The sequence below is a fragment of the Lissotriton vulgaris genome, chromosome 2_1, assembly GCF_964263255.1.
Source record: "Lissotriton vulgaris chromosome 2_1, aLisVul1.2, whole genome shotgun sequence".
In the NCBI taxonomy this organism is placed as follows: Eukaryota; Metazoa; Chordata; class Amphibia; order Caudata; family Salamandridae; genus Lissotriton; species Lissotriton vulgaris.
Genome location: NC_141687.1, coordinates 576,335,476 through 576,357,042, shown reverse-complemented (window position 1 = coordinate 576,357,042; position 21,567 = coordinate 576,335,476). Strand labels below are relative to the sequence as shown.

Here is a 21,567-nt window from a genome sequence, read left to right as displayed (position 1 = left end):
TTCATTTTGCTCTCTCCACAAGCTTTTACCCTTTTCCACCACCTGTCTTTACTTTCATTTTAATCTAATCCCACCCTGTTGCTTAACTATGCAGCAAAAACAGCCCTGTAACAAAAACGGACCCCAGGGTGGGCAAAACCGTCCCCCACCCGTGCGGCGCACGGGGGAATTGCCCGGTACCCGCTATGGCTAGTCCTGCCCTGCTGAGAGCTGCCATTTGCTTCCGAGTGTTCTGCTTCAAACAAAAGCTCCTTTGTGCACTGTAACATTTATTTTCTAATTGACGGGTCGCCCATCTTAAGTCGGTAAATTAAAAATAAAGAAAATGGGACCTGCGTCATTTTGTAGGTGCGCTTGCATAGCGGCGCATGCACGTGCCTACAGAATTATGCCATCCCCCAACAGAGGCTGTGCCATCGCACTTTCTTTTTCCAATGTTTTCCAGTGTTAAACAGCTTTGACAAAAAGCATTGTGCTTTTTATTACTGATGCTGTTCGGCATAACCAATAAACAATGACAAAGCCAGTAGGTCCCAAAGGTGATAGCTGTTAGATTTTTCCTATTCTTGTTTTTCCAGCGTTCTGCTTTCTTCTCAGTGTAACTTGCATTAGAATGTATTTAAGATCTGTTTTAAGAAGTGCTTTTCTTGACAGATATGGAGCGTGGAGTTTTGGACTGCCCCTAACCAGTGATCTGCTCTTGGACAGCTCTCCTATACCACCCAACAGAACATTGTCCAAGGTAATTTTTCAAGTTATCTGTTTAGTCAGTAATCAAGGCAGAAACCTGTCTGCATTTCGACGATGAGAGGCGAGTACTCAGGACAGTCAGATGGTGACTGTTTCGTAGTACGTAAAGTAGCCAAGAAAAACTGTCCCCGACCAGCCGTAGTCAAGCTACGTAACTGGAGGATTAGAAAACGACATCAGTATAAGAAGAAGAGATGTATTATTTCCATTTTCTTGCCCTTGTTGTTCAGGTGTGGTTCAACTCTGAAGGATATCACAGCCTCCCGGCGTACCTCAACAGCTTCAACAACTTCCTCCTGAGGGCTAATCTCCCCAGAAATCAGTCTTCCCAATACGGTAAGGGCATTTACTCAGCTCTGGGTGATTGACTAAGTTCCACATACAGCATAGAACCTTGCTACAGGGAATATACGCTTGTTCCTGATTCTGATGAAACTGTATTTTATTGCCACACAGTACCAGACAGAGGCGATTGGTAACTTGCAGGAGTAGTGGAACAGACACCCATGCGCACACTCACTTCTGCCCATCCATGTGCTTAGACGCGCACACCCCCATACATTTACAAGCACACATGCGCACACATACTCACATCAGTCCATTAACAAGCACACTTGTATGCATATAGTTGCATCCATCAATTCACAAGCACACACTATCATGTCCACCCATTCACAAGCACATACATACAGACACTTGGGCATACCCATTCATTGCACATGCTGTCAAATACACATGCATTCATACAAACATACATGCACCCAAACATACATTCAATAAGGCACTTCCTGAGCTGCGGCAGTAATGACAACACCAGCAGGTAGTGGTGGGAGGAGAAGCACGACAGCCCAGAAGGAGCTGGGGGCTTGGCAGGGAAGGAAGGTTAGAGAAGTTTCTGAAGTCTCCTCTCATTGCCTACCCTTGTCATGGGTTAGCCAATAGGAGGAAGACCTTCCCTAACTCGTCACAGAGTGGTGTGGGGTCAGTAAAACGTGTTCATCCCATGTCACTCTGGACGAGCTAGGGGGAGGTGAGATGAGGTGTCACTGATAGACAGTGAGCCTTGGGCACTTCTGGCATGACCCTGAAGCACTGAGCTCTGATTCTATTAGTGACGCTCCCCATCATTAAGAGGAAGAGGATCCTCACAGCGCGGAAAAGCGTGACTCGGGCCACCATATGCCTGCACATTAGCAAATGTAAAGCACAAGGCTGCCTGACTCTAACATGGTGAGTGTATCTTAGACTGACCTTTTCCTCAGCTTGACAGACACTCATCATGCTTTGAAAAAGGGGGCTGAGGGAAGAGCCCCAGTAGCCCTAATGACGGAACTCCTCTGGTATATGATGTCCTATATCAAGGACAATAACATCTGCTGACTGACCTGTTACTACTACGAAAATTCAGGTCCCCACAATAATTGCACGTATGACCTAGTCTGCTAGTCCAGCCCATATTGCATAGTTAACAGGGGAGTTGGAAAGACTACCAAATAATGTATTCATCTTACAAAAATAACTGATCACAGTATGCTTTATGATCTGAGTATTCATGCTGCTGCCAACAAAGGGCTCACATAATCAGACAATGAACCACTACCATCAGCTACCATCACTAGAATGATATTTTCAGATTCTGACCTAATAACATCTGATATCATCACACAATGTAATGGCATAATTAGATAGTGGATGTATATCTTTAGACCAGGGGTCCCCAAACCGGTCCTGGAGGGCCGGATCCATGCCAGATTTTTAAAATTACTACATGTATCTCAATGGGGATATCTAAAAAATCTGGCATGGATCCGGCCCTCCAGGACCGGTTTGGAGAACCCTGCTTTAGATAGTCGGTTGTCATTGTCAGATAACAGACTGAGTTCCTTAGCAAATGTAATGTCATTATCTGACAATGGAATGACATCTTTTGACAATGAACTGCCATCTTCAGCGAATGGACTACTATCCTCTGACAGTGAACTGCCATCCTTAGGCAATACACAGTATGGCTGAGATACCCGCCACCCCCTCTCAACACAATCCCCAAGAATTGGGAAACCGGAAACAGTTCTTGAACTTTTGGAAGGCGGGAAGGGAGTTACCCTTCCCGGCCGTATTTATTAAAATATGAAACAAAATCAAAACATTAAAATAACATTTTCATATCATGTACAATTTCATATCCACATTACGATGTTTGGCTAACCTTAACATATATCTAATACAAAGGTTCTCCTAGCCGATACTAACATCCTTACAAAATTGCATTTCAAATTGAAATTGTACATCCTAACGTTAAGGGCCAACGGCAAGGTCGTAACCGGTGTCAGATCCCTAAACCCGAACTCCCCCCTCACTTGTGAGGGGCGGCCGCACAGAGGACTGCACCTCGTGTGCCATACCAATTTCCCTTGTCTTGACGGGGGCCCCTGTTCACTCGACGCCATGTACGTGGTCGTCCGAGGACTCGTGTGAGGTGTCTAGAAGGTAGCGTAGACCCCCCTCCCCACCCTACACAACTTACCACATCTGCCGTCGCAGATGTCCTGGCCCCGGGAAATTCCCAGGAGTGGCCCGTAGCCCCTCCTATCCAGGGAGGGGCCTTGACCGCCTTCCCTTTCCTTTAGGCGTCCCGTCCTTTAGAAGGGACCGCCTCCCCGTTGAGGGGCCAATGGCCACCTCCCCCCGGGCGCTCCCATCCGTAATGGGTGACGCCCCCCCCTAGGGATCTTCCAATGACTGCTCACCGATCATGACCTTACCGCCACAGGCCGGATAGTTGACCGGCTATCCGGACCCCCCACAAAACTTCTACCTAAAGGTCATGTTGCAAACTCCTTAACCAGGCTACGAGGTCTCCTATGAGTAAAGAATTCCCCACCCGGGACAAATGGACCCCATCCTCTAGATACATATTGTCCCCCCTGATACAACCATGAGGAATCGAATGCAATGTACTGGTACGGAACAGTCTACCAAGCTTGTTATTAATCTTTTTCACAGAATGATTTATAGCAGACACTGAATTAGCCCCCCGCCACACCTTTCGTGGAATCATATGGGACCATGCAATCGTGCACCCTGGAACCCTCCTCGCCAACCAACTTACTGTGGATAGTATCGCTTCGAGAAGTAGTCGTCTACCAGCGGTCACCAAATCATTGCCCCCAAGATGTACTATGATTATAGATGGCGGTGACCTTGTCCGCCCTAACAAACCCTCAAGAAAAGATTGAAACTGGTCAATACAGAGCCCGCCCCTTCCGTAGAAGGTCACCCTGTACCCGTATTCCCCAGCTGTGTGAATCATGTCACCTGCTTTGAATACGTCCCCAGCACGCCTCACGTATGAGTGGCCCACGACCCACACCACTTTTTCCTCAGCCGGTGATCTCTGACCGCTGGTTCCCAGGTGTCGGGCCGACTGCACAGTCCGCCCCGCCTCGTAGGTTTGCGAAACTGTAACCAAACAAAAAACAAGAAGCGTGAGTACATGATGTCAGCTTCACAACATGTGCAACCGCACATACCTTTTGTAACAATTCGAGGACCAACGCCCCAACTGTTTCACTTTTTCCACACTCAGACCCCTGGCTGTAGCCTCTGTAGCAGCCCCTATCCGGAAGGAATGGGTCCCAAACTCGCCCGGTTCAGGCCCGCGGCCGAAATTGCCATTGCAAGCACCCGCTGGAACTGAAACTTCGTCAGTGGGGTGGCATCTGCATGCCTCAGCAAGGTCCCTCCCCATGATGCCGCCCTCTGCGCCAAATACTCCTCAACGCATGCCACCGGGCACATGGGAGATCCGGGAATCCGCTGGACCACTACACTACCCCCGATCGCGCCTTGATCGGTCTTGGACCTGACAAATGAGAGAATCATCGTCTCCCCCTTTACTTGAATGTGCTCTCGGCACAGTCCACCCCCCGTATCCTGCTTATTTTTTGCCCCCAGTTCGCTTACCCGCATAGCCCCATGAAATGCTAATGCAAAAGCGGCCCGGAATAACACTGTTTCCGACTGGGATGAACATGTAGCAGGGAGTACGGACAGTAACAGGGCCAACCTATCCAGACCTATCGGGTGCCTTTCATCTACTCTGCGACCCTCAAGGCGTTGCCACCCACGCAGCGCTTTCTGTACCACGAAAGACGCTGTAGGGTCCTGGATACCATGAGCCCGCGCCATGAAGGAAATGGTGGCCCGATGCCTCTGGGCCGTGGCCACCGATTTGCCTGCCCTGCGTAAAGACAGTAAAAACTTTATGACAAATTCTTCCTGACCCCAAAGCTCTCCCCTAGCAGAACCCAAAAAGGACCAATAGGAACGGAACGCGCCTTCCTATGCCTTCCTTGTCCTGGGTGCTAAACTCTCTCCCACGAGGTTTTGTAGTTCGGGGCACCGAGAGACCAGAGAGCTTCGGGAAATGGTGCCGCCACCGGGTCCGCTGTGGGCAGAAAACCCCAGAAGGCCTGCATACGGAAACGAGAAAGTGCATCAGCAGCCTGATTCAGTACCCCTAGCACATGCCTCGCTCTAAAGAGCACGTTCAATTGCATACATAGTAAAACAATTTAATTGAGCAACCTCAGGATCCACTTACATCGCGCTGCCTGACTATTGATACACTCAACCACGGTCATGTTATCAGAGCAGAACACCACAGAGTGATCCCTAAACCCTTCAGGCCATGTTTTCAAAGCCACCAGAATAGGGAACAGTTCAAGAAAAGCAATGTTACTTGTAAGTCCACACTCGTGCCACCATGACGGCCACGTTTGAGCCGACCAGTGATTGCCAAATATGGCGCCAAAGCCTATACTCCCCGCCGAATCTGTCCACAGCCCCAACTCTTCGAAGGACACCGCCGGCTTCATCCAGACAACCCGACCATTGAAGTCCGCCAGGAATGCCAACCAAATGCGCATGTCCTGGCGAATCTCGGCCGAGAGCCTCGTGCGGTGATGCCCCTCTGTAAGACCGACCATGGCTTGTGCAATCGAGCGGGAAAAGGGGCGGGCCATTGGCATTATTCTAAGGGCAAAATTCAACTGCCCCACAGTCTGCTGTAATTGATGCAAGTTCACCTTAGTTTCTCTAATACATGCTTCAAGCGAAGCCCTGAATTTCCGCACTTTGTCTTCTGGCAAGCGGAAGCAACCTTCTTCAGAATCGAGCTCTATTCCAAGAAACTCGAGTGAAGTTGAGGGCCCCACAGTCTTACCCGGCGCCAATGGCACACCAAACTGTCTCATCAAATCACAAAATTCATTTAGAGCCTGTGCACATTCTGTGTCCCTGGCTGCCCCCAGAAACAGAAAATCGTCTAGATAATGCATGACATGCTGAAAATCCGTAATCCTTGTGAATGCCCATTGCAGAAAACAACTGAATTTTTCAAAATAAGCACACGATATGGAACAGCCCATTGGCATACATTTATCCATGTAATAGCGCCCCTGAAACATAAAGCCCAGGAGACGCTGATCGTCCGGGTGTACCGGGAGCAACCGGAAAGCGGACTCAATGTCAGATTTGGCCATCAGCGCTCCGGGCCCCAGGCGATTCAACATGGCGACTGCATCATCGAAGGATGCGTACCGCACCAAACAAAGCCCTGGGTCTATTGCATCATTAACCGACAAATCCCTTGGGGCTGACAAATTATGTATCAGTCTAAACTCACCCGGGTCCTTCTTGGGGACCACACCCAATGGCGAACAAACAAAATTAGGAACTGGTGGCGTGTTGAATGGTCCTGCCACCCGACCCCGGGCTACTTCTTTCCCAATCTTTGCTTGCACCACTGCCGTATTATGCAGGACCGAAAGTTGGTTCTTACACTGTGCTTTACCCTGAAAATTCCCCACCGGGATGCGGAAACCATAAGAAAACCCGTCCCGCAGCACCCCAGCGGAGACATGATCAGGGTATACGCTGAGCCAAGGAATCATTGCCATGGTATCAACCGGTGTAGGTAAAGCCGCCCCTCGGACTATGTCAGACCTGTTTGGCGCTTGCCCTACTACCGTTATCACCCGTTTTGGCTCTGCACATGGTCTCGGGATGCGAAGACTGTCCACACCCCCCACATTCATGTCTAAACTTGCATGACCCCTGGGGCCTCGTACACTTTCCTTTGTTATAGTTCCAGCATACCCCTTTTTTACCTGTATTGCCGTTCGGCCTTGGGTGATGCTCATTACTTGCCCCTGTCCGAAAGGGCGCCCCGGATGGTTGGCGGGAAAGTTCACCCCCGCCCCCCCCCAACAAAGGCGCCTTTAACATGCCTGATTGTTCCATTTTTTGCCAAGAAATGGAGTCGTAACAATCCCACGTCAGATACGTATCGAACTCTTTAGCTTTACGAAAAATGTTATCATAACAAAACCACTCATTGCCAACATATGTCTGAGAATATTCCATAATACGTGACTGGTACACAGGTAACTCGGTCAACAAATCTGGTCTCCGTTCCCCCATAATCGAAGTGAATATGCCAAATGCTCTACCCCAGTTACCTATCGTCTCATCGACTCTGAAAGCGGCCATTTTAGCGCGCCAAACACTCGGATGCATGAGTTCCTTCTGAACTTTCACATGCTCAATCTCATAATGGTCAGTTAGCAAGGAGAACATGTTTACGTATTTCTCAGCCCATATTCGTTCCTTGACCTCCATCGGGATATGCTGAGCCAATTTCTCCCTTCTCGAGGGTACAGACCCCTTCCCCGCAATCGGCAATAGATGCTTACATGAGCTAGAAGCTGTAACCGCCGTCGCTGCCGAACTCGTGCCAGCTGCGGGTTGCTCTACTGGAGCCTGCGGGGAAACAAACGGACAACTGCCTCATTAATTGCTTGGCCTCCTCAGCCGTGTCCCCCGGAGCCACGGAACGCCCGCTGCTATTACCCAGCCATGCCGCCAACTGGGCGGCCAACTCCGGAGGCATGTCCCCTTCGTCCACTGGGGTAACCACAACAGGGATCCGCTGGCCCTCGGCAGGAGCGGCGCGGGAATCTCCGCTGGTCTAGGAGGGCTCAACGGGGGAGCCTCTGGAACTGGGACCTCGTCCTCGTTTGACCCATTCCTGGCCCTCTTCCTTCTTCCGGCCGGGGCCTCCGTCGGGTTGGGTCTTTTTGGCCTTCCCGCACCGTCCCTGGCCGCCATTTTCCTCTTCATCTCTGCCATGTCCTTCACCAACATCCGGAGCATCTGGTCGGTGCTGACCTTCTTTGCGACTCTCTTGCCCGGCATTTTTCTTCGTAGGTGAAAGATCCTGAACGCGATTTGCAGTGCTAGAAGAGAAAAGAGAGAAATTACAAATTTCACAAATGGCTCTTCGTTCCGTCTCGAGCTCACGTGCAGCGAGGAGGTGCAGCTTCAGAGCACAGGAACAAGAGGATGCTTCCTTGGCTTGTGGCTCCTTTTATTCTTCTCTGGGCGGGCGTGAACCCGCCTCCTCCCGCCTCCCGGGGCGTGGCGAACGGCTTCGGTGTCTAGGACAGCCCACTCCTTGGGCGGGAAAAAGCGCGCCCCGGCTACGCCGCTTCGGGCATACCAGCCGAGACGCGCCTCCCGCCCAAAATGGCTTCCCGGGGGGATCGGGGTACTCCACCATACGTTCGGGGGGGCCGATTGGTCGCCCCTTTCCATTATCATAAGACAATGACCTGCCACCTTCAGAGAATGGATGGCTATCCTGAGACAATGAACTGCCATCTTCAGAGAATGGACTGCCATCCTCAGAGAATGGACTGCTATCCTCAGAGAATGGACTGCTATCCTCAGACAGTGAACTGTCATCTTCAGGCAATGCACAGGTATCATCAGACAATGAGCTGCTGTCAAAAGACAATAAACGCAGTAGCTGACAATGTATACATACAAACAAGGGAGGGGTAAGAGGCCAATACTTTCCTTAGTCCTACCAATTGCTACACTATCACACACAACGAAGGCCAATTATGTACTTAACACTACCTATATTTATATAGAAAAAAAGCTAATTTAGAAAGCCCAAGGGTTTTTTAAATTGCCCTCACCCACTAGAAAGTGGCATCCTATTCAGACAAGCTGAAAAGATCGGAGGACATTATGTGGCCGTAGATTATAAGATGCAGTTGAAATAAGATATTTAATATGTCTAACAGGCATGGCTAGGTCCAGCTCGGATTTGGGCCATATAATATAAGGCTAACTTACATGATCAGTTAGTAGGGACTAAACTTATCCGAGTCTCTGATACTTTGAAAAGGTGATAGCGGGAATGGGAGAAAAATGTAATCCTGTTTTGTATATCATTTTAACTATTGAAACTAAATGAAGTTATCTACATTTTCATGTAAAGTGTGACACTAGGACAACATACACACTCTTACCTGGTGTTAGGAGCAATGACAATGGAACTAGTGTAAGAGATAAAATAGGTTTTTATGGGTTTCTTTCGAATGGAGAGAGGTTACTCACATTTATTACAGTGTGTTTGAGGGCACGCTGGGTGTGTTTCACACTGCTTATGACGGTGAAGTATAAGCCTCGACTTATGCAAGTCTTTTTTGTGGGTTTTTAAAGATGATGGAATAATAATAGCATTATTGTTTTTGTAGGAATTTCCTGATGTGTTACTACAAACTCGAAAGTATAACAGAATTGTGATCGATCTCCTCCATAGAATTACTAATCTGGAAGTGTGTTTCCAAAGGTATCTGGTTCCTGAGGACGGCCAGTTACACATTGTGGGCAAAATAAATGGCTGAAACATGTTGATATCAGCAGAGACTGTGACAGGGATCTAAGCTCCAGGATACACCCCATTAATTTTTAACCCTGCCCAGTGGGGCCCAAAATAAAATTAAGAGGGTACCCTCTTAGACAGTTTTAACAGTTTTTCTGCTTAGTAGTAATAGTTTTCATTAAAAAAATATAGTGCTCTACCCCAAGTGTTTGTCTGCACCAAGGTGTATCAGTGGCCCTATGATGAAGAATGCCACTATCTAGTGGGTTAGTGTAATTTTAAAACCCCTTGTGGCTTTCAAAATTGAGACTTTGTCTATATAAATACAGGTAGTGTTAAGTACATATTTTCACTTTGTTGTGTGTGCCAGTATCTGACAATAGTCTGCCATCTCTAGGCAATGAACTGTCCTCTTCAGACAAGGGGCTGCCATCAAAAGACAATGAATATTCTTTATCTTACTATGGACTCCACATTGTAAGATAGCTAACTGTAAGTATCTGACAATGACATGTGTAAGATAATGCAATTGCATGTCATTTGACCACCATCTTTAGGCAATAAACTAACATCTTAAGACAAATCACACACTTCAGATAGTGCCCAGATTACTGGATTCACCTCTCCTGTCAACATCCCTATCTCAGGAATGAACTGGTCTGAAATGACCTGTCTTAGACTGGCTGACATGCCTACCGGCACAAAACAGCCGCCTCCTCAGATACTGGACTGACCAGACTATTCAACAAGCTTACTTCATCGATCCATCCATTTGCCTTATCAGCCAACAAAGGAGCCATATACTGAGCAATAACCGGCAGCAGATCAACTAGTGAAGTGGTTGGCCAGCAAATGGAAGATAGGCCCAGCCTAGGCTCACCATTCCTCAAATGTGTCTCCATCCATCATCAACCAAACGTCCGCAGCGCGAGATCCATATTCTTATCTTTACATATCACCACAACGCTGACTGCTGACAAGCCATTTTGATTCATCCTCATTTTCCCCAGTTTTACAAACACATGTGAATGATGCATGTCCAGCGAGTAATCCATCCAGTATTTGAACTCACATTGTTGGACATTTAGGGCACCAGGCTTAACCTGGTGGCTTGATGCCCTCGCAGAGCAGCAATCTGTACTAGAAGGGCTGCTGCTCACAGTGCCAGCCATGTTCTAACACTCACAAGGGGTGGATTAAATGACAGCTAGGCCTCCTGCTGGCGCACACGCTCTGCAGCTCCGTGCAGTGGGGCTCCCCTGTCATCTCTTGGCAGCCAAAGCTGCGTGACGCCTTTGCAGATTTAAAAACCGTGGAGCGGAATAAGCAGATAAAGGACTGCAGGGGCTTTAGCAATATGAAAGGAAGCCCAATCCTGTTTTTCGAGGTCCAAATTAGTCTCTGTACAAAACAGATGGAAGAAAAAAAGTACAAAAGAGCTTTCTACCCGTCACTAGGAAAATACAAAATACTCGCTGCTTTGGACGGCTGGGTATTGCAGCTCAAAATGGAGGGCTTAACTTACTTTTAGCCTAACACATAACGCATGATCGTCACGTTTCAATAAGTATAGATTTGTCAAATCTTGCTTCTAGTTTCAGGTGTTTCTTAGAGATGCTCTGCATGTTTCACTGCAAGAGAAGTTTCTGAGCAAGATTCGAGCATGCTTCAAAAGCAGTGGTGGCTGGTGACATTTGAAAATGGTGAGGCGTGAAAGATTGTCATATTGCACTGTGGCAAGCGAGCGTAGCAAGCAAGCCAGAGCAACCTACAGCAATTTTTGAAAAAGGAGCGTACAAATGGCGCACTTTCAAGCAAATTTGAGAAAGCAGGAAGGTTATTAAAGCAATACGATTGAAATATTTATCAATTAAGAAATTGCCAATTTTATGAGCTATAGTGGACAATCTTTGCATATGCCCATTTTAACTTTTGAACACACTGATACACTTGTAATGGTTTTAACTATACAATAAATACATTCCGTGACTGTGCAGTGCTGTACATCAATATGATGATACTATTTCCTTAAATTAATTTTCTGTTTTCATGCAAGAAATGTAATTTAAAAAAGTGCAGAAAATATGAATGCATTTCAAGTAATACTCTGTGTAAAAAATGCCTGCATGTAACAGCAAAGGCTTCCCATGCTATCATTCTCCAAAAGAATAAGGAGATGAAAAGCAGAGGTGGAGTGGTGACAGAGAGGGACAAAATGAGAAGTGAGGTGTAGAAGACAGGTTAGGTAAAGCACAGAGCAAGAGGGATGATGAACTGAAAGATGATTTGTAGAGGGAAAAGATGAAGTAAATAGGTGAAGTAGAGTATGAGAGGAAAGTTGAGAGAGAGTGAGGTACAACAATGGATGAAGGGTTAGAGGGCGAGGTAGAGAGGATGGACTGAAACGAAGGCGGTACAGAGAAAGTGGAGTGAAAAGAGAATGACAGACAGCATAAAGGGTTGCTTTAGAGAAAGAGGTATTAGAAAGATGAGAGAGAACCAAGGTAGAGGGAGATGATGTGAAGATGTGAAGAGGAAGTTATCAGAGGTAGACAGAGGTAAAAATTGGATAGGGCCGGCACAGAAGATGGCTGTGAAAGTGGTGAGGAACGGGGGAGATACATTTAGAGAGTTTCGGGGAAAAGGATAGAGATGCAGGCAAAGGAAAGAGGGTGGTCAGGTAAAGTAAGGATAGGTAGAGGGAGCAAGAGAGAGTCAGCAGTAGAAGGATATAGAAAGAGGATGGCTTACAAGCTCAAATACCTTTGAGAATCAGGTCTGTCACTATGTAATACAAGCTTTAATATCAGAAGATAGTCCTGGGTATGGGATGCGAAATATATTTCTGACATAAAATGTGAAATACGCATCTCTCTGATATTCCTGCAGAACTAATACTGAACCCCATTGACAGGTACAGTTTAAAAGCTGAGCCCTTCATTTTGAGCTGAACGCTATGGGATGCAATAATTGTCACACACAATTAAAGCTGACACTAAGGTGTCAGGTATTTACCACAAACTATTTTTATTCCCTCCCCTGTTTTATTTTTTAGAAAAAACGTGCAGATTTTAGTGCACTATTTACTGGCCATTTCCCCCTCTAATAAATATAATCAGGTCTGAAGTACCAGTTTTTATTACAAAACTCATAACGACTGCCTTAAGATTTCCAACTTGAGCACGAAATCCTGAGAAAAGCGGCCATAAGTCACTAGCGCTTTAAACGTGTAGCACTCAATCAATGCTACAATAAGCGGTTACCCTACCATCAGGGGGGGTGCGGAGGGAGAAAAGCCTACCAGCAGCTTTAGTCAAAAAACGAATAGTTGCTTTTGACTAGAGCTGCTCATAGGTTTTTTTCCCTCACCCCCGTGACGGCAGGGCAACGTGCTCTTTTATGAAGATTGAGAGGTTTTTTTTGGTAGGAGTACCTGCCTGCACATGTGTGACCAGCGAGCGTGATGATTCTCGCCCTTAAGGCACACACCAGGTCAGTGACATCACTGTGAAGGTGTGCCCAGTTTTAGCGGTGATGCTTAGGCTTACTTTTAGGCGTATACTGTCCTGGCCCAGGGCGGGATCTTGAGTTCCATTCTTTTAAGGGAAAAGGGCGGGGCAGACTCGGGGGGACGCAGCAGAAGTGGGTGACTACAATGGAAAGTTGGCCTCGCTCCCTCCATTTCTCGTGTAGCTTGTATTGGATGATGAGGCCTGAGGGGTGGAGCCCAGCAGCTTTCGATCCCGAGGACAGGGAGTGCTGCAGTGCACGTGACACCTCGTCGTCCGTTAGATGGATTACCTTACGAGTAAGTGCATTGTTTTGTAACAACAACTACAGTACATGGTATATTGTGTTAGCTTAACATGGAGCATGGAGGAGTCTCCGCAGTGAAAGCTTGCACACACCAAACATTGTTAAGTTTATGCAAGCTTTAACTGCGGAGACTCTTCCAAGCTCCTAGATTGATATGTTATGTTTGCCCGTCTGGTGCATGTAGTGCCATGAGGGCCGGGAGCAGCACTGACTAGTCCTTGCCTGGAATACATTTGTAGAAAGTCGGAGGCTCAGCTGCTCTCTCCCACTTCAGCAAGTCCATTCTCTCCCACATCCCTCTGTTCTCTCCAAGTTACTCTACTGATTTTCTCCCCTCGCCCTGCCTTGTTGCTCTCCCATTTAGGCTGCCTCTCCCCTCCCCAGAATGTCTCCTTTCACCCAGTCTGTCTTATCTCCTCACCTGCTCCTCTACTGTCCCTATCAGCTCTCACCTAGTGGGCCTCCTCTTCCTCCCAGTCTCTCCACTCCCTCTGTCTCTTCATTTGCACTCCCAGTCTATCCGTTCTTAATACCCACCCCAGCCTTTTCCCTCCTAAGTTCCTCACTCTCTCTGTCCATCCGGCCTCTCCGCAATCTCTTTACTATTTCCCCACTCTCTCATGCCTCTGCTCCCTGAAGTAGCCTGTCCACTCGCACCCCTGCCATGCCAGCTGGGTGCTCTGAAGCCCTCACTTTCGGAAAATGTCTTCTTTGCTTGTTTTCCTTTGAGTTGGAAGTGAAGCAATTTAGTAACCGGCATGATGCGGATGGCGTCATTTAACACCTTAGCTGCTTCGCAAATATCCCTCCCCAGTGCTGCGCTGTCTATTGGAACTAGTGCTGAATGGACGTCCAATGGTCGTGCGCAGCACTGGGGAGGTAGCGCTCGTGACGACCGTTGGCCGTCAGCAGCGCTTAAGAGGTTAAGTTGGTCATGCAGTTGGAATGGGCGCATGCCATGATGGACCTGTAGGTAATCTGGAGCAGAGTTTCTAACACGTAGAGGAACAATGTGCCTAATTCCTTGCAAGATTAGACCATCATTGAGCTTGGTAACCACTTATTGTGGCATTTGATTGAGTGCTACACGTTTAAAGCGCTGTATGAAAAGAAACTGTTCTTATTATCACAATTCTCAAGTCATCCGTGCTTGCAATGGGAAACATAAAGTCAGTGAACTGGCAAATGGATGGAGGTTGGGCGACCGGAGCCAGGAGGAGTGCAGCCACGAGAACAATCAGCCTGTAGACTTCAGTCTCTATTTCATATCTTTGCTAACTCCACAAAGTTGACAAGGAAAAAACTATAGTAAAGCTGTTCCCACTTACTTAATTGGTAACATTGCTCCTATGACTTAACTGAGGGTGTAGTGTCTGCGACTGGTTTCGTACCTGTGACTTATGGCTGCTTTTCTCAGGATTTCGTGCTCCAGTTGGGATCTTAAGGCAGTCATTATGAGTTTTGTAGTAAATACTGGTACTTCAGACCTGGTTATATTTATTAGAGGGGGAAATGGCCAGTAAATAGTGCACTAAAATCTGCTAATTTTTTCTATAAAACAAAACGTGGGAAGGAATAAAAAAAGTTTGTGGCAAATACCTGACCCCTCAGTGTCAGTTTTAATTGTGTGTGACAATTATTGCACCCCATAGCGTTCTGCTCAAAATGAAGGGCTCAGCTTTTAACCTATTGAATGCTCATGACGAGCTCAGCTCATCATGAGGCACGAAGCTCGTGTGCTCATGACGAGCTGAGCTCGTCATGGGCTGTGGAATGCTCACACGGGGGGATAATTCCCCTGCTGTGCTGAACATTCCACGAAAACGGGTGTGGCTGTGACGAGCTCAGCTCGTCATGAGCACACGAGCACTGTGCCTCATGAGAAGCTGAGCTCGTCATGAGCATGGGGGCACTGTGCACGCTCCCTTCCCCCAGCACAGCAGGGGAATCATCCCCGCATGCAAGGGGTTAAACTGTACCTGTCAATGGGGTTCAGTATTAGTTCTGCAGGAATATCACAGAGATGCGTATTTCACATTTTATGTCAGAAATATATTTCGCATTCCATACCCAGGACTATCTGCTGATATTAAAGCTTGTATTACATAGTGACATACCTGATTCTCAAAGGTATTTGAGCTTGTTAGCCATCCTCTTTCTATGTCCTTCTACCGCTGACTCTCTCTTGCTCTCTCTACCTATTGTTACTTTACCTCACCACCCTCTTTCCTTTGCCTGCGTTTCTATCATTTTCCCCAAACCTCTCTACATGTGTATCTCCCCCTTCCCTCACCTCTTTCTCAGCCATCTTTCTGTACAGACCCTATCCAATTTTTACCTCTGTCCACCTCTGATAACTTGCTCTTCACATCTTCACATCATCTCCCTCTACCTTGGTTCTCTCTCATCTTTCTACCTCTCTTCTTTCTACCTCACTTCTTTCTACCTAACAATATTGTAGTATCTTATCTCTCTAACAATGAATAAATTGCAGCTCTTATCTATCTACCTCTGAATCTGTCACCTGTCTGTACCACCCTCTAGCCCCCCTTCTCTGCCTTACCGATCTCTGTCTCATGCCTCTGTCCTTACTTTGCCTCATGTCTTCTAACCCACACCCTCTACATCTTGATGATCCCACTCCCATCTCACCTGAATGTCTCACATCTCTACAGCAACCCTCACATCTCACAGGTACACTTCTATGTACCTGTCTTCTCTGTCACTCACTATCATGACCTCACCATGTCACTATTCTCTTTGCACCTCACCTCACTGTTCCCATCTCACTTCCTCACCTCTCTCTACCTCATCTTTTCCTGTAACTCTCCTATTTTCATCTCACTTTAACTCACCTCTCTCTGCCATTCCTTCCCCACACTTTCACTCACCACCTCCATCTCATTTCTCTCTCTTCCTCACCTCACTCTCTCTCATCTTTGTGCCCCACCTCACTCACAAGCTAACTTCTCCATTTGGCTAACATTTATTCTCAGCCTCACCTCTCCACCTCCCTTCTTTCTCCTTGTTGGTTCCTGCTATCTCGCCTCTCACTACCTTCCTCCTCTGTTGCTACCTCTTTCTTTAAAGCAACCCTTCATGCTGTCTTTCATTCTCTTTTCACTCCACTTTCTCTGTACTGCCTTTGCTTCAGTCCATCCTCTCTACCTCGCCTTCTAACCCTTCATCCATTGTTGTACCTCACTCTCTCTCTACTTTCCTCTCATACTCTACTTCACCTATTTACTTCATCTTTTCCCTCTACAAATCATCTTTCAGTTCTTCATCCCTCTTGCTCTGTGCTTTACCTAACCTGTCTGCTACACCTCACTTCTCATTTTGTCCCTCTCTGTCACCACTCCACCTGTTATGTTATGTTATGTTACGTGCATTTGTACTGCGCACAGCTGCCCCAGCTAAGGGGCGTCCTGGCGCATGGCAAGGTAACAAGCAACAGCCACAAGAAACACAACAGCTAAAAGAAGGAACCAGGTTTAAAACAAGAACGTTTTGATAGCCTTACGAAAGGAAAGAAGATCCTCCAACAGCCGAATTTCTTATTCTTTTGGAAAATGATAACATGGGAAGCCTTTGCTGTTACATGCAGGCATTTTTTACACAGAGTATTACTTGAAATGCATTCATATTTTCTGCACTTTTTTAAATGGCGTTTCTTGCATTAAAACCGAAAATTAATTAAGGAAATAGTATCATCATATTGATGTACAGCACTGCACAGTCACAGAATGTATTTATTGTATAGTTAAAACCATTACAAGTTTATCAGTGTGTTCAAAAGTTAATATTGGCATATGCAAAGATTGTCCTCTATAGATCATAAAATTGGCAATTTCTTACTTGATAAAGAATTCAATCGTATTGCTTTAATAACCTTCCTGCTTCCTCAAATTTGCTTGCAAATGCACCATTTCTCCGCTCCTTTTTCAAAAATTGCTGTAGATTGCTCGGGCTCGCTTGCTACGCTCAATCGTCACAGTGCATTACGACAATCTTTTACGCCCCGCCACTTTCAAATGTCACCAGCCACCACTGCTCCCTCCCACCACCTTCCCCCGGTCCCCCGCTCCTCCATTGCTCTCCCTACTGCTCCTGTCACTTGCCCGCGTTTACTTTCTCCCGCCCGCTCCACATTTGCAATCTACCGACTCAGTAGCATTTTTGAATGTGTTCATTATGGTTTTTTAGGCCCAGACAGCAGCAATTTGTTAGCAGGCTGCTTCTTTCTTCATAAAAATGGGCTATGGCACGCTTTTTTTCCATTTACCACTGTAAGATGGATGTTTGCCATCTTGGAACTTTAAATTAGAATACAATGCCTGTTGCATCATATGCATGTCATGTGCGTGCATGTATCATCCGAACCGCCGTTGCTTTATGACACGTGTACATCTTTGTGCTTTTTTGGCCAGTACATTTCTGCATCAGCAAAAAAACTTTTTTTTCTTTTTGCCAAAAAGCATTAGCAAAGCTATTGAGGGTAATACCATTGAAAGACACTATTTATTGGCTTTGCCAATGCTTGTTTGGACGTGGCGGCTTTCATGGGATAGTGTTCCTGGTGGCTGCCTCTCTTGACAGACTGGTGGTAAAAGCACAGCATAGCAGGTGGTTTGTTGTGAGACTGTAAATATGTAGCAGTCTTGATGGTTAAACGAGCCAGAGCCCGGTGCTGGTTTCTTCAGCATATGTCAGTAAAAAAGAATATAGGGGCAGATTTACTACTTCTGGCGCATCTCTGCTAATCGGCAGTGATGCGCCAGAAGAGTTGCAACGCATCTGTCCACCCATGCGCCACCACTGATGCGCCACATTTACAATGCGGCGCACTGTGGCGCACGGATGGGCAGATAAGTGTCGCATCCCCCGTCGGAAAGGCGGCACATTGCTGGAGTTACGTCACAAGCACGACGCAGCTCCAGCAAGGCTCAGGGTGCCCATATCCATAACATGCTGTGTCAATCCTTATGCCTACTGCAAGCAGGAGCAGGGTTTTGACACAGCATGGCCGTAAAAGTGACTGAGTGAAATCTACATGATTTAGCCACTTTTCGGAGGAGTTCCTAAGGCGGAACGCCCCCGTGCAAGAATGTCCACATGTGGCGCAGGGCTTTACAACGTGACGCATCTCTCTAGATGCCCCACGTTATATATATAGCCCGCAGCATGGCGCTGGCATTGCGCCGCCGCTGTGTCACAAAAGTGACGCAACGGCGGCGCAAATCTGGCGTAAGGGGCTTGTAAATGTGCCCCATTGTGTTTTTAAAAAGCGCGTCAGACTTCACTCTTGCCATTTCTAAGCACTGTATATGACCAGTGTTAATATTACCTAATGTAATGGCAGTTCATTTATTGACCTCTGATGCATAAATCAGCCTTGCTGGGGTTTGTACAGTAGATCTTTCTCGTGCTAGTCGTCATCTGTGCCCAAGTGAATTTACTGAATGATCCGCCATGTAATAACAATGTTGATGTTTAATTTGTGTCCCACAGGTATCTTTGTGTCAAGTCACCCCTACCCCGGAGCCCTGACCTTACAACAGACCCAGTAAGAGCATATTTCTCTCCCTCAGCTGGGAATAATGGGGCTCTCATGTGCTTTTGGTTTTTGAATGTATTTATAGTCACTGCTTTGACACATCATGGCTTGAGAGCAGCTCTCTGAGAAGATGTAACAAAACTAAAAAAAAAAACCAGAGGCGACATGATTTCAGAGACCGAAATCTCAAGTGAGAACAAGTTTCTTCATACATAGGTACGCACTTTGAGTCACCAATCCTGTACCTAAATCCTGTAAGGCAAGGAATGTTTCAAAACGTTTCTGTGATTCAGGCAAACTACACTTTCTAGTTGGATCTTTCACAATCCGTGTTTTTCAGCCTGTTGTATTTTGGCGCCACCTACTGGCGCCACTCTAATGCTTACCTCCTGAGGCGACAGCCTGGGATAGGAGAGAATGATTGTATAGTAAATCTAAATGGAGGTCGTTTACTCGGGTGCGGCTGCGATAAGCTCAAAAACTGTCTGTTGGTGTGCCCGGGAAGCTGCCTCAGCCCTGGCTGACACACAGGACGGGGGTGGGAGGTACTGAGGCCTTTTGAGTCCTATGGGCGCCTGCTTCTGAGTAAACTGAGCGACCCTTGTAGGACCTCTGACGTCAGCGCTGCCTTTACCACCAGAGTGATTCCGTGCAAATCCGTTCCCATGAGCAGCACTCCATAATCGCATGCCCAATCACCTGAATGACCTCGCCTGCGTGACTGATGGCCTAACCTCTGCAGTGCACAGTGCATGAAAGATTGCGCAATAGGTTGAGACAGTTCTCCATAACATAATGCGTGGCAAATTGCACGACGGGATACTTACAAACGGTGGGGCACCTGAATAAAAATAGCACACAAAGTGTAACTAAGAACGCATGACAAGTCCCCAAGTTTGCAAATAAGCCATGGAGTCGCGCTCTTTCCACCTAAAAATCATGTCAGTCCCTCGAAAGCGCTAGAAAGCAATTACCATAGAGTACAGTGCAGCAGTAATCACTGCATAGAAAACCGGAAATTGTACTTTTACTTGGGCTGAGAGATAGCACGTGCAGAATACACATTAGTCTGCAGTGAAATCTCTTTTCTGTCTTTTCCGAGACCCGCGCTGTTTCTCTGATGTTACAGTAGCAGTGGCGGAACGAGGGCCGTGGTACAGTGGTATAGAAGATGTATTCACCCGTCTACTCTATAGGCAGGGTTATCTGTCTCCCAGCCGAGCGTGCCTTGTATCCTGCAGTTTTTACCAGAGTTATAGCTGAGGGTCGAGAGACTGGGGGGAGTGGAAGAATCTCTCAAATTTCCATGGTGGCCATTTCTCATCCCTGTCTTCTCACCCCTCCCCCTTCGCCTCCTCCCCTTTCTCCCTTCCTATTGCACTGCAGACTCAGCAACCTGGTGAACATCCTGGTGGCTCTCTGCATCCTTGTGGGCTACTCCATCACCACCGCCAGCTTCGTCATCTACACAGTGAAAGAGCATCAGAACGGATCCAAGAGGCTGCAGCACATCTCGGGCGTCAGCGAGACCTGCTACTGGGTGACCAACTTCCTCTACGACATGGTAAATGTCATGCCCTCTAGCGCCTCTGGTGGCCAAGGGATGGTGTGACCGTCTGAACGCCTGCTTACTGGAGAGTGTCTTGCCTTCCTTTGTCAGATGCCTTCTGACAGTGATGAGGTTTGGATGCCTGCCGAGGCTGTAGCCTTCTGACAGTGATGAGTTTTTGGATACCAAGGCGGTAGCCTCAATACTCCACATTCTTTTTGAGTTTTTTAGTCGCTGTTTAGGTTTTCTTATTGATGTGTGACGCTTTGTCACAGTGGAAGTTGGTTCACAAGGTCAGCACTGTGATGGGCTGCAGGTAGCGGCAAGTGGGTTTGCAGAAATGTCAGCAAATTTGATCGCAGAGTCCCGTCTTTGTCCGTCAAGATGCCTTCTGACGGTGAGGAGTTTTGGATGCCTGCTGAGGCTGTAGCCTTCTGACAGTGATGAGTTTTGGATGCCTGCCGAGGCTGTGGCCTTCTGACGGTGAGGAGTTTTGGATGCCTGTGGAGGCTGCAGCCTTCTGACAGTTATGAGGTTTGGATGCCTGTCGAGGCTGCAGCCTTCTGACAGTGATGAGTTTTGGGTGCCTGCCGAGGCTGTATCCTTCTGACAGAGATGAGCTTTGGATGCCTGCCGAAGCTGTAGCCTTCTGACAGTGATGAGTTTTGGGTGCCTGCCGAGGCTGTATCCTTCTGACAGAGATGAGTTTTGGGTGTCTGCCGAGGCAGTAGCCTTCTGACAGTGATGAGGTTTGGATGCCTGTGGAGGCTGCAGCCTTCTGACAGTGATGAGGTTTGGATGCCTGCCGAAGCTGCAGCCTTCTGACAGTGATGAGTTTTGGGTGCCTGCCGAGGCTGTATCCTTCTGACAGAGATGAGCTTTGGATGCCTGCCGAAGCTGTAGCCTTCTGACAGTGATGAGTTTTGGGTGCCTGCCGAGGCTGTATCCTTCTGACAGAGATGAGTTTTGGGTGTCTGCCGAGGCAGTAGCCTTCTGACAGTGATGAGGTTTGGATGCCTGTCGAGGCTGTAGCCTTCTGACAGTGATGAGGTTTGGATGCCTGCCGAAGCTGTAGCCTTCTGACAGTGATGAGTTTTGGGTGCCTGCCGAGGCTGTATCCTTCTGACAGAGATGAGTTTTGGGTGTCTGCCGAGGCAG

General features: G+C 47.4%; 1 protein-coding gene across 1 annotated transcript in view; it reads left to right on the top strand.

Annotated features, from left to right (window-relative positions):
• LOC147730764 (uncharacterized) overlaps window positions 1-21,567 on the top strand; it is a 625,137-nt gene that overhangs the window by 505,527 nt on the left and 98,043 nt on the right. Inside the window, exons 42-45 of the mRNA XM_086955578.1 lie at window positions 655-742; window positions 981-1,086; window positions 18,815-18,869; window positions 20,247-20,424. Coding sequence (XP_086811704.1) covers window positions 655-742; window positions 981-1,086; window positions 18,815-18,869; window positions 20,247-20,424 — 427 coding nt within the window. The remainder of the gene's footprint in view (window positions 1-654; window positions 743-980; window positions 1,087-18,814; window positions 18,870-20,246; window positions 20,425-21,567) is intronic.